Genomic DNA, 14868 nt, shown 5'->3' with positions numbered 1-14868 from the left:
AATTAGAAAATAATCTAATTCTGAGTTAGATTTATAAGTAGTATTTTTTTTTTTTAAATAATTTGAACCTATTCAGATTTCTCAGTCTCTCCCACTAGATACAGTTATCTTACTTTGTACTTTTTAGTTTGGCTAAATGTAACAAGGTGAATCATAACAGAAAATTTACAGTTTTATCTACAATAAAAATAATCAATCATGTATAGAAATTCAATAGCGTTTTAAAAATTGGTGTATCAACTCGTTAATAGACTTGCTTTTCAGTATGGATTTATATTAGGTATTGATCTCATGAGGAAACATTTATTTAGCCAAGTGCTAAATAAACTCGTTAACTCTTTGGGGGAAAAGAAGATTAGCAGGGTTGTCCTGGTATTCTGCTGCTCTTAACACATCTTTCTGGAAGCAGAGTTAATGTATTGAAGTGAAGTTTTTCTGGGATGTAAGTTTTATCAGATGTAAGAAATACTGTGATTGTATTTTGTCATTTGTTTCTGGACATTTTATTGGTGCTTGTTTCTTCTCAAAATTTGCAAATTAAGAAATTAAGAGAAAAGGCCAAAATAGCTTATTTAATAAAAGTCTTTTTTGTTGTTGTTGTTGTTGTTCTATATAGAATTCCAGGTTCTAATTTTTTACTTGCTCTGTAGCTCAGCCCCTTCCTCTGGGGTTTGCAGAGGAGATGGTATCCTTTTCTAGCGATAGCCAAAGTCCCCAGCAACTGAGAACTTTGGTCAAAAGAGATATTGCCAAGATAGCTGGTGTGTCAGCATTAAAGGAGGAGATTTATGTGATGCATATGCTGTGCTCCTGGATATTTTGGGATTGCCATTATAAACAAAATAGATTCTAAAATCCACCTTTCATCTTGTGACTTCCAGATGTCACAATTCTCTTGCCTCAATCCTCTTGTATATAGTGACCAAACATTTATGGATTTCCTTTGTAGGCTCTGTCTTTTATGTTTATGGCACAAAGACATATTTTAATCTCACGTGGCCTAGCATTGCTCAACAAATGGAAGGCACAGTTATTGTACTAATACTTTTGAACAGCATTTACATTCTGCTGTGTTTCAACTTCTGACCTTATTTACATTCTGCCATAAGTATTTCTCCTTACTTTTTTTTTTTTTTAGGAGTTGTACTTTTCCTCAGTGAAAGGTGAGAGTAGCAGAAAACCCATACTTTCAAAGCAGTGCTTCTTTTCTGTATATCCCACATCTTTTAGAACTGGGCACCACCACGTTTATAGAATTTCTGTATTTCTTACTCTGCATTTAAGGACTATCACTTTTATTTATTTTTTAATGCATAGATGACTCTGTGTATGTGTGTGTGTGTGTGTGTGTGTGTGTGTGTGTGTTTTATGGATTTGGGGTGGAATTGAGGCCCTGACACATCCCTGGCAAGTTTTCTACTAGTCAGCTACACTACATGCCCTGAGAACATTTTCTTTACTACGTGTGTGTGTGTGTGTGTGTGTGTGTGTGTGTGTGTCTGTCTGTCTGTGGTGTGGAGGTAATACAAGAATGGGAAAATATAATCCGAAAAAGAACTATTTGGAATTGGAAAATACATTTCTAGCCTTTATTTGATCCATTTTTATATCTAGTTCCTGGGAATAATTTATGATTCTCTAGAACCATGCTTCTTTAAGATGTTATACGTTGGGTACCTCATCTGTTTGCAGCAGTCATACTCTTAGAATCTGGTGGAATAGTTGCAATTTTTTCTTTTAAGATACTCTGCCCCACCATAAGATCAGAGGGCACTTAATTTAGGCTGATTTTTTAAATCATTTTTGGAATTTTTATTCATGGTAACTATCACATGTAAAGCTAAATACAGAATGATCATTGTTATGTTTTTACCTTAATTATCAGTAGTACTTAATTGTTGAATGCCTGAATTTAAAAAGGGAATATGATGCAAATAGAATATTTATTGTTTAGATATTCACATAAAATTCAACTGTCTACATGAGCACAGTTTTTCAGCTGAGCAAATAGTTATATTTTCAAGCATAGTCTATATATTTCAACATATTCTAATCTGATAGAGATGTAGTATCTGGATATATAGAGATACAATGCTTGATTTCTTGGGAATCTACATGTGATGTATGATGAAGGCAGGGGAAGGGAATAAATCTGATTTACCAATGATTGTATGAGTACTTTGGCAATAGGCATCATTGAATTTGATAGAACTCTGATTTATTATAGAGCCTGTAGTACAGATCTTGTTCATTTATCACCTGATGTTTAGTAATAATCTGTGGAGGAGTGTTCTATTAACTATAAAAGTAGATGTTATAATTCCAGAATACACTTATTTTTTAATAAATTGAGTTATTTTTTGGAACCCTAGAATTAAAGACTGTTTATTTGCTTACAGAGAAGAAAAGCATGTAATTTATTGAATAATTTTTATATAAATCTTTCAAGTTTTATTCAAATTTGGAGAACTTTTACTAGAGAGCTAATGAATCACATTATAGCCTTAGAATCTAAGTTATAGTGGGTGTACTTCACATGAGCTACCACCTTCAATTATCAAAACAGACCTACCTGTAAATAAATAGATGTCATCACATGAAGTACATGGAACTCAGGGTAAGGAATTTGCTCAGGTGTCACTTAGGTACTGAAAAGCTGAGTTCAGTTCAAGTATTTTCCCCTGATTTAGAGAAACTGTACTATTCAACACTGCTTGAGGTTGTATAGCCTTTAGGAGATGTAAGTCATATATGTTTTTACTTCCTAGCATGCAATATCTGTTTAAAACTGGGTAGATGAAAAACCTTTTTATTACATTACTAAGAAAGATAGTTGATAGAGTTATTGTCAGAACATTATGAAGTTGAGAGTATCTGTCCTTTTGTTTAAAAATTACTTTGTTCACAGAAAAATTTAATGTTAAGAGTATAGTTGTTTAAGAAAATGACTCATTTATTTAAGAAAAACAATGTCTCTTTTTGCTCAAGAAAGGTTCTCTGGAGCAGGATTCTACATACCCTAGACTCCCATGGGTGATATGAAGCTTGTAGTTTTCTCATTTGAGAATTGTTGGGCTGGAGGATGCTACTCCTTCATTTATATATAGATACCTTGGACAAAGGACATATTTTAGACTTTAGACTGAAGTCTTGATAGTAATGGAACAAGGTTTCTGAAAAAACAGTATTTTGGTAGTATTATCCATGTCAACCTCCACTTTTATAAGTGGGAAGAAAGTCTTTTCTTTGGCAACCTGAAATACTAATGACTAGATTAACGTAGTCATTGCATATAGGCCCTAATGTACCATGATCGGCTCACAAGCACGCGGCTACAGACAACCAACCCATCACAGCATCTTGGCAAATTGATTGCCTCGGAGGATTTCAGAATGTATTGGCATAAATGCCAGACTGTGAAGGAATGATTGAACCACATGGGGTTGAATTTATCAATAGCAGCAGTCCATTCTTCTAAACAGAGCATGTGCCAAGCACCAGCTTGTAATCACAAACATCATCTGCTGCATATTGAAGAGGAAAACAGCATGGGTGTGCTCAGGATCTTAGTGGTAGTTTATAATTAATCACAACATTGTTTAGCAACTTGGAGTGTACTCAAATTGCTTCATCTCTGAGCTCTCAATGACCATATTTACTCTGGCATTTCTTTCTCCCCCTTTTCTTCCTTATTATTTTTTTATTGACTATCTTCTATTTGCATGATCCTGGGCGAGGTACTGTGAGAAGTGAAATGATGAAATGGACAAAACCTAAGCCAGGTGCCCAATATAATCCAATGTGGAAGAGAGATCAGGTATACAACCCACAAAACGAATTAGCCATGAACAAGGGCATCATAGGAAATGACCAGCCGTCCACTATCAGAAGGGTAAAATCCTAAGCAGAACATTGTAAGAGACACAATTATAGAAATATCGAGCTTCTTTAGAGCATTGCTTACTGGAGAAGGAGTGTGAAATTAATCTTGAAAGATAGGCTGGGACTGTAGTACTCCCCTCATGAAACAGGTCCTGATGGGTTTGTGCGGTAGTAGATAGGGGACAGCAGTGTGAAAGGGCAGCATTCTCCATTCCCCATGATGCATAGTACTTCGGTATAGATGAGGCTGAGAAAGGCTCTCATTGGAGTTGGTGTGTCAGCCCTGATCTGTGTGAGCACTTTAGTCTGCCATGCACTGGCTCATCATGGAGACGGATGACTGCCCCCTCCCTGGCAGTGGAGAGGTGGGAGACAGAGAGGGCACAGGTGCAGAACAGGAGTAATCCTTTTGACGTTTTGTGGAAGGAATTAGACACACATATATTAATTCTAATTAAAATTTGACAATCTATTCGATATGGGAAGTAGAAAGAGAAAATTAATAGTCAAAAGCCACAGTTCTTGAGTTACTGTGAAATTAGATATTGTAGGGTAAGGACAAGCTTGAGGTAAGGAGTGACAACTTCTGTTTTGTATGTAGTTGAGGTGGCATGCCCTTTTGGGTTCTTCTCTGTACTTTAATCTCATATGCACCCATAGCACAGTTAGAGTAATTTATCCCATTGTGGTGAAGCTTGTTCTATTTCTGTGGGTGATTTCTCTTCTACCCAATATCATAAGCTCCTCGGAGGCATGCCTGCCTCATGTTCTGTACTTAGCACAGAGTAGACTAAGGTAGGCATTCCAGCTATGCCAAGTAGGCCAGGGAATGCACAGAGAGACAGGAGAAAAGGCAGGAGAGAGCAAGGGAAGCCGAAGGAGGTGGAATGTTTAAACTGAAGTTTGTGAGACTATGATTGGGAGCCAATCAGAGATGATTGGAAAGTCTCCCATGGTGGCATGGCTGGTCTGATTGCTATTAGGTATGTGGAATTTGCCCTGAAATCAGTGTGATCCATTTTTCTAATTCTCGAGCAATGTCCAAGTCTGGCATGTGAGAAGAGAAGGAGTGTAGAGTGAACTGAATGTTTAGAAATAGATAACTTTAGAATTGAGGCTGGTTATCATGGCAGATATAGCTTAAAGGAAGATGAAGAAAAAGTTGAGCCATCAAAGTTGTAAGGAGCAGAGTATGCTCATTCTTTTAACTTGGAAGTGCCTCTTTTTTTTTTTTGTGGGATGTTGCTCACACTGTTCATAAATGCTAAGGGAAATCAGCTTCCTTAAGTGTGTATACAGAATTTCTTGACATGATGGCATGGGCTAGACATTAGCTCAAGTTCGAGCCCTGCTTCACGTTTAGTTTGTGATCTTGGGAGTTTGCCCTTTTCCCTCTGGGCTTAGTTTTCACATTTCTAAAACCAGAATAGCAACCTTTGTGCTTCCTTATTACTTTGTTAGAAGTATGGTAACAGAAGTGGTTCAGAAGGCATGAAAAGCCATTGAAATTTATAAGATCGGTTGAGCTTTGAACAGAGGCTTAATGTTCTTCTGATTAATAGATGTATTAAATTATAACTGCCCCCCAAACATGCTGATTGGTAGCTAGATATCAGAATATCAGGCTTTCTTGGCTGCTGAGTTGGGCCGGGTGGTGGGGGTGTGGCACAAAAAGAAAATCTTGAAATGCTCATTGAATATTTGCGTCCCTGTGGCCACACCTTGCCTCTTCTTTCTGCAGGCCTGCAGGGTGTGAGAATGACCTTGGCAGGCTGCCTTTAGGAGAGGACCCTGGTGTTTGGGACCTTGCTGAGTTTAATTGCAGCCTGATCACAGGGCCTTAACTTGGGAATTGGGAAGAGTAATATTTGAAGCTGAGCAGTGATTATGTTGCTCTCAGGAAAGCCCCTGCTTTCTCCACAGAGGCATCTTTACTTATTACAAAAAATTCAATCTGTGAAGTCAGTCCTCAGTGGGGAAGCCTCCCACAGTTGGTATCTTATAATTCGTTAGTCATAAAGTGTTCTACTTACTTTTTCTTAACTTTTCTTTAGTACAGGGTAAAAATCCTTAAATGAAATAAAAAGAAAGGGAGGTATAAGAGCTAGCAAAACCTTGAAGAAATTTGGATGGTCCTCCACCCTTGGCAGTTCTCACTCAGCAATCTTGCAACAAACTTCATTGGTCCAGTTTAATCAAGCATTGTTGCTGCTCATTTGCAAACACTTGTCCACTTATGTGAGTAAAGGTTATAATCTCCTGGATTTTTTCTTCACCCTTTTATGCCACATCAGCCCTCCTGGTGTCTAGAGTTCCCTATACTGGCAAAGTTTATTTTTTGTTTATTTTTTGTTGTTGCTGTTATTTTTTAACCAGCTCTATTGAGGTATAATATATGTGCAGCAAACAAAACATAATTAAGGTATATATCCTGGTTAAGTTTTGACATATGAAATAGCACCTTCCATTATCAAGAGATTGAACACAACTCTCGGTCCCCAAAAGTGCCCCTTTATAATCTCTCTCCTCACAGCACCCACCAGCCTGCTTTCTGTGAAGCTGTTTCCACTTGGAGTTTACTTTGGGAGAAGAACTTTTTGTTGTTGTTGTAAATAACAAGCTCATTATTTTTAATAACTTTTAGGCCTGGCTACTCAGGCTATCTATTTTTTCTTGAATGAACTTCAGGAAAATTCATATTTTAGCGAACATGTCTATTGCATTTAAGACATATTGGATGGCACAAAGTCATTTATGGGATTCTCTTATTTTTTAATGTCTGTATTGAATCCATCACTCTTATTCCTGATAATGATCAACTTTGTCTTCTCTCATTTTCCCCCAGTCTTTCTATGTATTAGTTTTCAATGGCTGCTGTAACAAATTACAGCAAAGTTTGTCACATAAAAATTTGGCATTTGTTCTTTCACAATTCTCATGACCACAGGTTCATGTTGAAATCATTGTGTCACTAGACCTGCACTCCCTGTGGGAGCTCTAAAGGACAATCTGTTCCTTGACCTGTCCAGCTTTGATAGTAGCCAGCATTGCTTGGCTTGTGTCCACATCAGTCCAGTCTCCGTATTTGCCTTCTCCTCTTCTGTCTTGAACTCGCCAATCTCTTATAAGGACACATGCATTTAGCGCTAGCTGCAGACTGGTTTGAAGCTTATCAATTTTAGTTATTTTTTCAGAGAATCAGGTTTCAGTTTCATTGATTTTTTTCTTTTCTATTTCATGGATTCAAATCTTATTACTTTTAGCTTGTGTCTACTTTGGGTGTTACTTGTCTTTTACTGCTTGCTTAAGATGGAAGATAATAAAAACAATTTTAAAAATCGAAAAAAGATCAAAGATAAGATTATTACTATAAAATTTCATCTTTTCTACTTTAATTCCATTCCATACATTTTATATTTTTGTATAGTTTCATATTCTAATTTTCATTATTTCTTTGGTCCTTAGAAATGTGTTTTTTAGTTTTCAGTGTGGGGGTGTTTTCTAACTGATTTCTGCATTAATGTTGTTACAGCCACAGAACTGTCTTTGTATGACTTGAATTCTTTTAAATTAATTAAGACCAGTTTTAGAGTTTAAAATATAATCTGTCTTGAATTAATGTTTCAAAATGTTAACCATACATTTACCACCCGCTGTCTCCAGTGCAGTACTAGGGTTTGAATCCAGGGGCACTCTTACCACTGAACTACATCTCAGTCTTTTTAAACTTTTTTTTTTTTTAATTTTTGACATAGGGTCTAAATTTCTGAGGGTCTCACTGAATTGCTGAGGCTTGTCTCAAACTTGCAATCCTCCTGCCTCAGACTTCCCTATAGCTGGGACTGCAGGCTTGTACCATCACCAGGTCATATATTTACTATTTAAGAATATGTATTCTACTTTTATTTAGAATACTGTTTAAATGTCAGTTATTAGATCAAGTTTATTGGTAATGTTATTGAAATCTATATCCTCACTGATTTTCAGCCTGCATGTTCCATTGGTTACTAAGAAAAATTGATGAAATATCGGATTATAACTATGGATCTATTTCCCCTTGGAGTTGTATTGATTTTTTTGTTTCATACATTTTGAAGTTCTTTGTGGGTGTGTAAGTGTTTACTAGTTTGTCTTCTTGATGAATTGATTTCTTTATCATTATAGGTGGTATTGTCCTCTCTTTTTCCTGGTAGTTTTTTATTATATGCCAGATATAAATTTTATCTTATAGTTGAGCTTTTGTTCTAGGATGCTTTTCAGTTACTTGGAAACAGCTTATTCTTGCTTTCAAGCTATTTTAGATGACACCAGATAGTCTTTAATATAGGACTAAGTTTGTACTATTGCTAAGGTGAATCTCTTTTGAAAGTATTTCTTTTGCTCCAGACTTTTCACTTTAGTTGGTAGGAAAAGGTATTGTTCACAGCCCTGCATCAGCTCTTGGGAATGGTTTCCCTTTTTTTTTCCTGGACTCTTTCTCCTGGGGGTGGGGGGTGGTTCCTCACACATGGCCACTGACCAGTACTAACTGAATACAGAAAGGAAACTCTGAAGATCCAGAGTTCTGTGTCTCAGACTCTCTTTCCTCTGCCCTGTGAAGGCTAGCACTGTTGCATCTCTGTTTGGATTTACATCTATTCAACTCAACACTAGCAGCCCAACCTGCCTCTCTTCCTTGTGCTGCAGCCTGGATTCTTTTTGTGGCATTAAGCTGGGACCATTAGAGGATTCACCACATTTGTTTATTTGTTTGTTTTTGTGGTACTGGGGATTGACCTTGGGACTTCACACACCCTAGGCAACTGCTCTACCACTGAGTTCCCTCCCTAGGCCCAACATTGGTTTTGTTTCTGAATCTCAGATATCACTGTCCTTTGGAACAGGTTATCTAGTATCATGAGAACTGTTACTTTATGCATTTTGAATGAGTCTAGTAGTTTCATGTAGGAAGGTAAAGCTTGTAACCTCCATTTTAGCTGGAACATGAAGTTAAAAGCTGAGATGTTGTACAAATTGGATTTTAGCACATTTTTAATTGTACTTAGAAGCCTTCAGGAAGCTGAGCATATGTCAGTCCATCCCTGGAAAATGCTACATCTGTAGGACTGTCTGTTTCGTGCCTGTTCTCAGAGCCTGGACAACCTGGACAACCCTGTGAAAGTTAGTTAGCATCTCAGCATTGTGAAGGGTTCAGAATTAAAGAAAAGATCAACTCATTTCGGTTTCTTCACTCTATTGCTGTAACTACTTATTGTATTTTTGGCTTTCTAATCTATGTTAATTGGTTAGAGATTTTAGTTTTTATTGTGTTGAAGTTTCTATGTTTCAGAGACATAAATGTTTTTAAAAAATTAAGCATGACTTCTAGGTATAGGATCATATCATCCGCAAACAGTGATAATTTAAGTTCTTCTTTTCCTATTTTTATGCCTTTAATTTCTTTCGTCTGTCTAATTGCTCTGACCAGTGTTTCGAGAACTATATTGAATAGAAGTGGTGAGAGAGGGCATCCCTGTCTTGTTCCAGATTTTAGAGGGAATGCCTTCAGTTTTTTTCCATTTAGAATGATGCTAGCCTGAGGCTTAGCATATATAGCTTTTATAATTTTGAGGTAAGTTCCTGTTATCCCTAGTTTTTCTAATGTTTTGAACATAAAGGGATGCTGTACTTTGTCGAATGCTTTTTCTGCGTCCACTGAGATGATCATATGGTTCTTATCTTTAAGTCTATTGATGTGGTGAATAACGTTTATTGATTTCCGTATATTGAACCAGCCTTGCATCCCAGGGATGAATCCTACACAGCACTAAGAAATGACAAAATCATGGAATTTGCAGGGAAATGGATGGCACTAGAGCAGATTATGCTAAGTGAAGCTAGCCAATCCCTAAAAAACAAATGCCAAATGTCTTCTTTGATATAATGAGAGCGACCAAGAACAGAGCAGGGAGGAAGAGCAGGAGGAAAAGATTAACATTAAGCAGAGTCATGAAGTGGGAGGGAAAGGGAGAGAAAAGGGAAATTGCTTGGAAATGAAAGGAGACCCTCATTGTTATGCAAAATTACATATAAGAGTTTGTGAGGGGAATGGGAAAAAAATAAGAAGAGAAATGAATTACAGTAGATGGGGTAGAGAGAGAAGATGGGAGGGGAGGGGAGGGGGGATAGTAGAGGATAGGAAAGGTAGCAGAATACAACAGTTACTATTATGGTATTATGTAAAAATGTGGATGTGTAACCGATGTGATTCTGAAATCTTTGTAATGTTTTGAATAAAAAAAAAATTAAAAAAAAATTAAAAAAAAAATACTGGTTAATAAAAAATTTCTTTTAAACTAGAAAAAAAAATTAAGCATGAGATATTTGTATACAGCAAGCATTTTTAATACTTTGCTTTTACAAAAGCAATAGAAATGTAGTAAGTCAAGCTTGACATGTAAAATTTTGATGTATTCAGCCAATTAATAAATTTGAGTTTTTTTCTTTCTGCCTCATAGTTTTGGTAATTTGAAGATTAATGATGATTTTCATTTGTTAAGTCAGTTTTTACTGCCTTATAAATCTAGGATTATAATTTTAATGACAGGAAATTCTTTAATTTTGTTTATGTATACATGTAATTGCCCTGACCAAATGTATCCATTAAAAAATAAAGTTTAAAAAATGAACTGTGTTCTTTATTGTTAACAAATAAATCCAAATCAATAGCAAATAAAAAATAAAAATCCAGATTTTAAAAACCTAGAAACGTTTGTGACATTTATGCAATAGCTTACCTCTTCATACTAAAGCAAGCCAAACTTTGATCCTAATTTGTTATTTTGTTTTTCTGCCCTCTAAAATCTCTGTGACCTAACCTGTCCATTAGATCAAGGAACAATTTAATATTGAAGTAGATGGGGCTCTCCAAAGAGCATAATAGATTTCTTGCAAGATGAATTGTCAGTTTCTCATTGTAGAGGTCACTAAATACTAAGAAAGGGTTTGGTTTGGTTTAGCTTGGTTTTGCCATTTAAACATTTTCCATGATACACAATATAAACTATGAACTTTTTTATTCAAAAGTTTTAATTTATGTTTGTATGATGGCATGTCATTCCTTCTTTGGAATGGCTCTGTGGATGTATCTGCCTGTCTTTTAGGTAGCTCATCCAGTTGTATTTTCAACATTGTTGCAGTGAAAGCTCTCTGTATCTCCCAATCTTACACAGCCTTTCTGATGTATTTGGTTTTAATTAACTTGTTTGAATCTAAGTGATGTTGTTTATAATACCCTCAGCCTGCTTTCTGAATGGGCTGTCACTTTATTTAGCTTTGAATAGCCTTCAGTTCTTGTTGAAATTAATCTGTGGTCTGTCTTGCCATTTTGAGGCAAAAACATTTGCAGCAAGTCAATTTTGTGATTGTAATCACACCTATGTAGAGATAGAATATTCTCTCTAACTTACCGTCTCATATTAGCATATATTGCTGAGATGAGCACGTTCTGTTCCATTTCTGCAAAGTGGGTATTAGATTTCCAAAAGATTCCTGAAATAGTGAGACTTCCTACAATTTTAACATACTTGACTTAGTTTAGGGCTCAGCAGTACGTGGCCTCCAGGAGAGTGCTCTCCTGAAGAAGCCATTGGCACCCTACTGATCTCAACTCATCCCTTCTAACAGCAGGAATGAAACAGATCCTGGGAGTCAACTCTTGCTCATAAGGACATCCTAAAGAATAATGGTTAAATTTTTTAAGTTAAAATGACATTTCTTAGAATGGAAGGGATACTTGTCTTCATTATGCCCTGACAGTAGGCTACAGTAAGGTTGCTCACGTTTCTGGAGTCCTCAGTGGTACATATCCACGGCTCTCCAGAATTGATCTAGCCTTCTGACTTGATGATCAAGGGATTTATGCCATTTTGAAAGCCTATTTATGTATTAGAATGCCTCTGGGGGAAATATTTAGAATTAAAAAATACTCATTTGTGTATATGTACACACATAGTTGGTACTAATTTTTAAATTTTATTTTTTTAACTTATAACCAAGTCTGATATTAAAACTTTATTCCTTACCTTTAGTCAAATAGAAAGAAATGAATTGTGTTCTTTTGTTAATCATAATAAATGTGATTCTTTTAGTTGATTAAGGCAGATTTCCAGTGACTTTGTAAGTGGTCCTATGTGGATAAATTTTAAATAATATTTAATTGCAAAGAAAGTGGAAGGACAAAGGGAGTAATTAATAAAGGTAGCTGGTAGGGATTTAAGGAAGAATTATTTCTAACAGTTTTAATGATGTAGGTCTTCCTCATACCCATCACTTTATCACTTGCTTTAACTTGAATTCTCTCTCATTGCTTTTAGTTTAACCTAAAACAAACAAACAAAAACATATTAAAACTGTTTTAGAAAGAAGATATTGAGATATTGTACTTGGGTTTCTTGATGTTTATTGCACAGAAATTTGGGGATATTTTTTTCCTAATTGGAAAAATTATTATGGATGCTAAAAATAATAGATATGTCCTTCTTCTTTTTCTTTCTTTTTTAAAAAAGCTGGACCTGTGATCTGCAGAATGCTGAGTTATCCCCCAACTCGCCGAGCTTTAATTGTGGGTTGTGGCCTACAAATGTTCCAACAGCTCTCAGGCATTAACACCATCATGTATGTATTTCTTTCTGACTTTTTACTAAAAGGATTGTGAAGGGATTACTTTACATGGAAAAAAGAAATAGGACTCTTGGTGATTTGTTGCTATTAAATATATAGGATTCTTTTTTTGGCAGATTGATTGGGTTTTTTTTAATCGATATTTTATAACTAGAAGGAAAAGATTTGTTGTATTTGTTATGTTATTGGCTTTATTTGTTTCATATATTTTATGCCCTCTAGTAATACTTCCTTTTATTTTTAACTATTATGTCTTTTTTATAAACCATTTCTTGATGCCAGTTAGAAAGTAAAACAAAAGAATGTCACCTGGCATTGTCAGAGATTCTGAGCACACAGTCATGGCTCACTTCTATGTGAGGCATTCTGTTAGCATGCAATGTCATGAGGATATTAAAAATATGATTATTATAACCAAAATAAAGTGGAGGAGAGCACTAGTGGAAGGGGTGGGGAAAATAGAAAAACTCCCTATTGGTTAGTTTTCATAGTACTCTGTAAAATTGACTGTCGGGAGTGGAGCGGGATGAATGGTGACCTCTACCATGTTTTATTTGTACCAGATACACAAGCAGGTACTAAAAAATAGACCTGGTCCCCAACCTAACACATGCTGGCCCGTGGAGGAAGCACACATTAAATAAACTCATCATTAAATATAGAACTTAAAATTGCTTTTAAGAACTGTACAGGGTTCATATGTCACCAGAGTGGATTTAAGATTCTGGATAGAATAATAGAGAGGTTTTTGAGTTTTCTGAGAAGCCGGTTGGTGGATGAAAAGCTACATTTTCGGGGCTTTTTCTTCCTACCTTCTGGTTATAATCACTCATTTAAAATAAAAAAAAATAGAAGTTACATAAAATTGAATTTTCCCTGGCAAGCCATTTGTACTTGAGAATTTGATATTTTCTTTTAAAAATTGCTTGATGTGCTTATTTAGTGATAATTTGGGGGAACAAATTGGTTAAAATAAATTTTAAAAATAAAGATTAGGACCCAGTGTCCCATTAGATTGCATCAGGATTTGTTAAGGAATTGTACTTATACTATAACTATAACCCTTCTTTGATATTAATTACAACCTTGTCAGACTGCATTTCTTAGACTACATTTTTAAAACGCTTTCCTTCTTCCCTCTGTCATTTACTTCATTTTCCCCTACCTTTATCAATCCTGTTAAGTCCCATATTTTGATACAGTGCCTAGCATATTTGCTCCCTGGATTTGGCACCTCCAGTTTGATCATAGCATGGAATTGCAACAAGACTTGCACCAAACTTTCAAATAATGCTGTGTAGTGATAACCCTGTATGAATATTTGAGGTGATCAACCTAATGTATGTTCTATTTATGAAATTTTTTTGGTTCTACCCTTTCCTAAGCATTTAAACTTGACAAGTTTAAAAGCACAGAAAATGAAGAATTTCTTTGTACCTTTCTGTTGTCCTTTTGCATAGGAATCACAGAGTCAACAATCAATGGGTAGTGGCTCATCTAATGTGTTCCTAGTTGTAATGACTGTCGTAATTCATCTGCAGTACTTAGTAATAAATTGTGCTGGCTGAGGTTTTCAAATTTTAATAAAATATTCATTTTTTCAGTCTATTAAAATATGAAGTGATAATAAGGATCCGAATATTCCCTAAAATTTAGTGTACTCATTAATGTGCTGTGTTTATTACAAGCTATACGAGACGTTAAGTAGTATTGTTGTAGAACTTGTGCTTGCATTTGAATATTAATCCTGTAAAATAGGAAGAGTGAAATAAAGTACATGATGGTTGAAATGAATTTCTTTTGGTGGGTACAAACCAGCTAGTCAGCTCCTTGAAGACTCTGACATGATATTAGAGTCTAGAGGTTAGAGTGACAGATATGTGGATAATCTGATATCTAAGTGGCGAGTAGCTTGGTCGCTCAAAATACATAATGTCAGACTCTCATTTTCTAAGCCTGTGAAATTTCATGTAAGTCAATGTTGTTGTGATAGACCACGCTACTGGTAGAAAATTACCAGTCTGGAACTCTCATGTACTGTGCTTTCTCCTCTTTGCTCCAGTCTCCGTTCATGTGTATATGTTTATATCTTTTCTCACTGTTCTGAAGATTCAGTATATAATATCATAATTTTTTTTCTGGTTTAAAATAATCTCATAACTGGAGCCTAATAATTTTGGGGGTTTTAGTTAAAAAGGCTAGTCACATTTTTCTTATTGTAAAATTGCTGTTTTAATAATTCAGAGCTGTGTTTTTGTGAACATTTTATTATGTAAAGCACTATTAAATTTTGCTCTTTCCAGGCTTTTTCCTTTTACATGAGAA

General features: G+C 35.5%; 1 protein-coding gene across 1 annotated transcript in view; it reads left to right on the top strand.

Annotated features, from left to right (window-relative positions):
- Positions 1–14868, top strand: part of Slc2a13 (solute carrier family 2 member 13) — a 335517-nt gene that overhangs the window by 135016 nt on the left and 185633 nt on the right. Inside the window, exon 4 of the mRNA XM_076852769.1 lies at positions 12429–12537. Coding sequence (XP_076708884.1) covers positions 12429–12537 — 109 coding nt within the window. The remainder of the gene's footprint in view (positions 1–12428; positions 12538–14868) is intronic.

This window comes from Callospermophilus lateralis, chromosome 4, assembly GCF_048772815.1.
Source record: "Callospermophilus lateralis isolate mCalLat2 chromosome 4, mCalLat2.hap1, whole genome shotgun sequence".
NCBI classification, from domain to species: Eukaryota; Metazoa; Chordata; class Mammalia; order Rodentia; family Sciuridae; genus Callospermophilus; species Callospermophilus lateralis.
The sequence above is the reverse complement of the archived record's forward strand: the minus strand, read 5'-3'. Positions and strand labels throughout refer to the sequence as shown.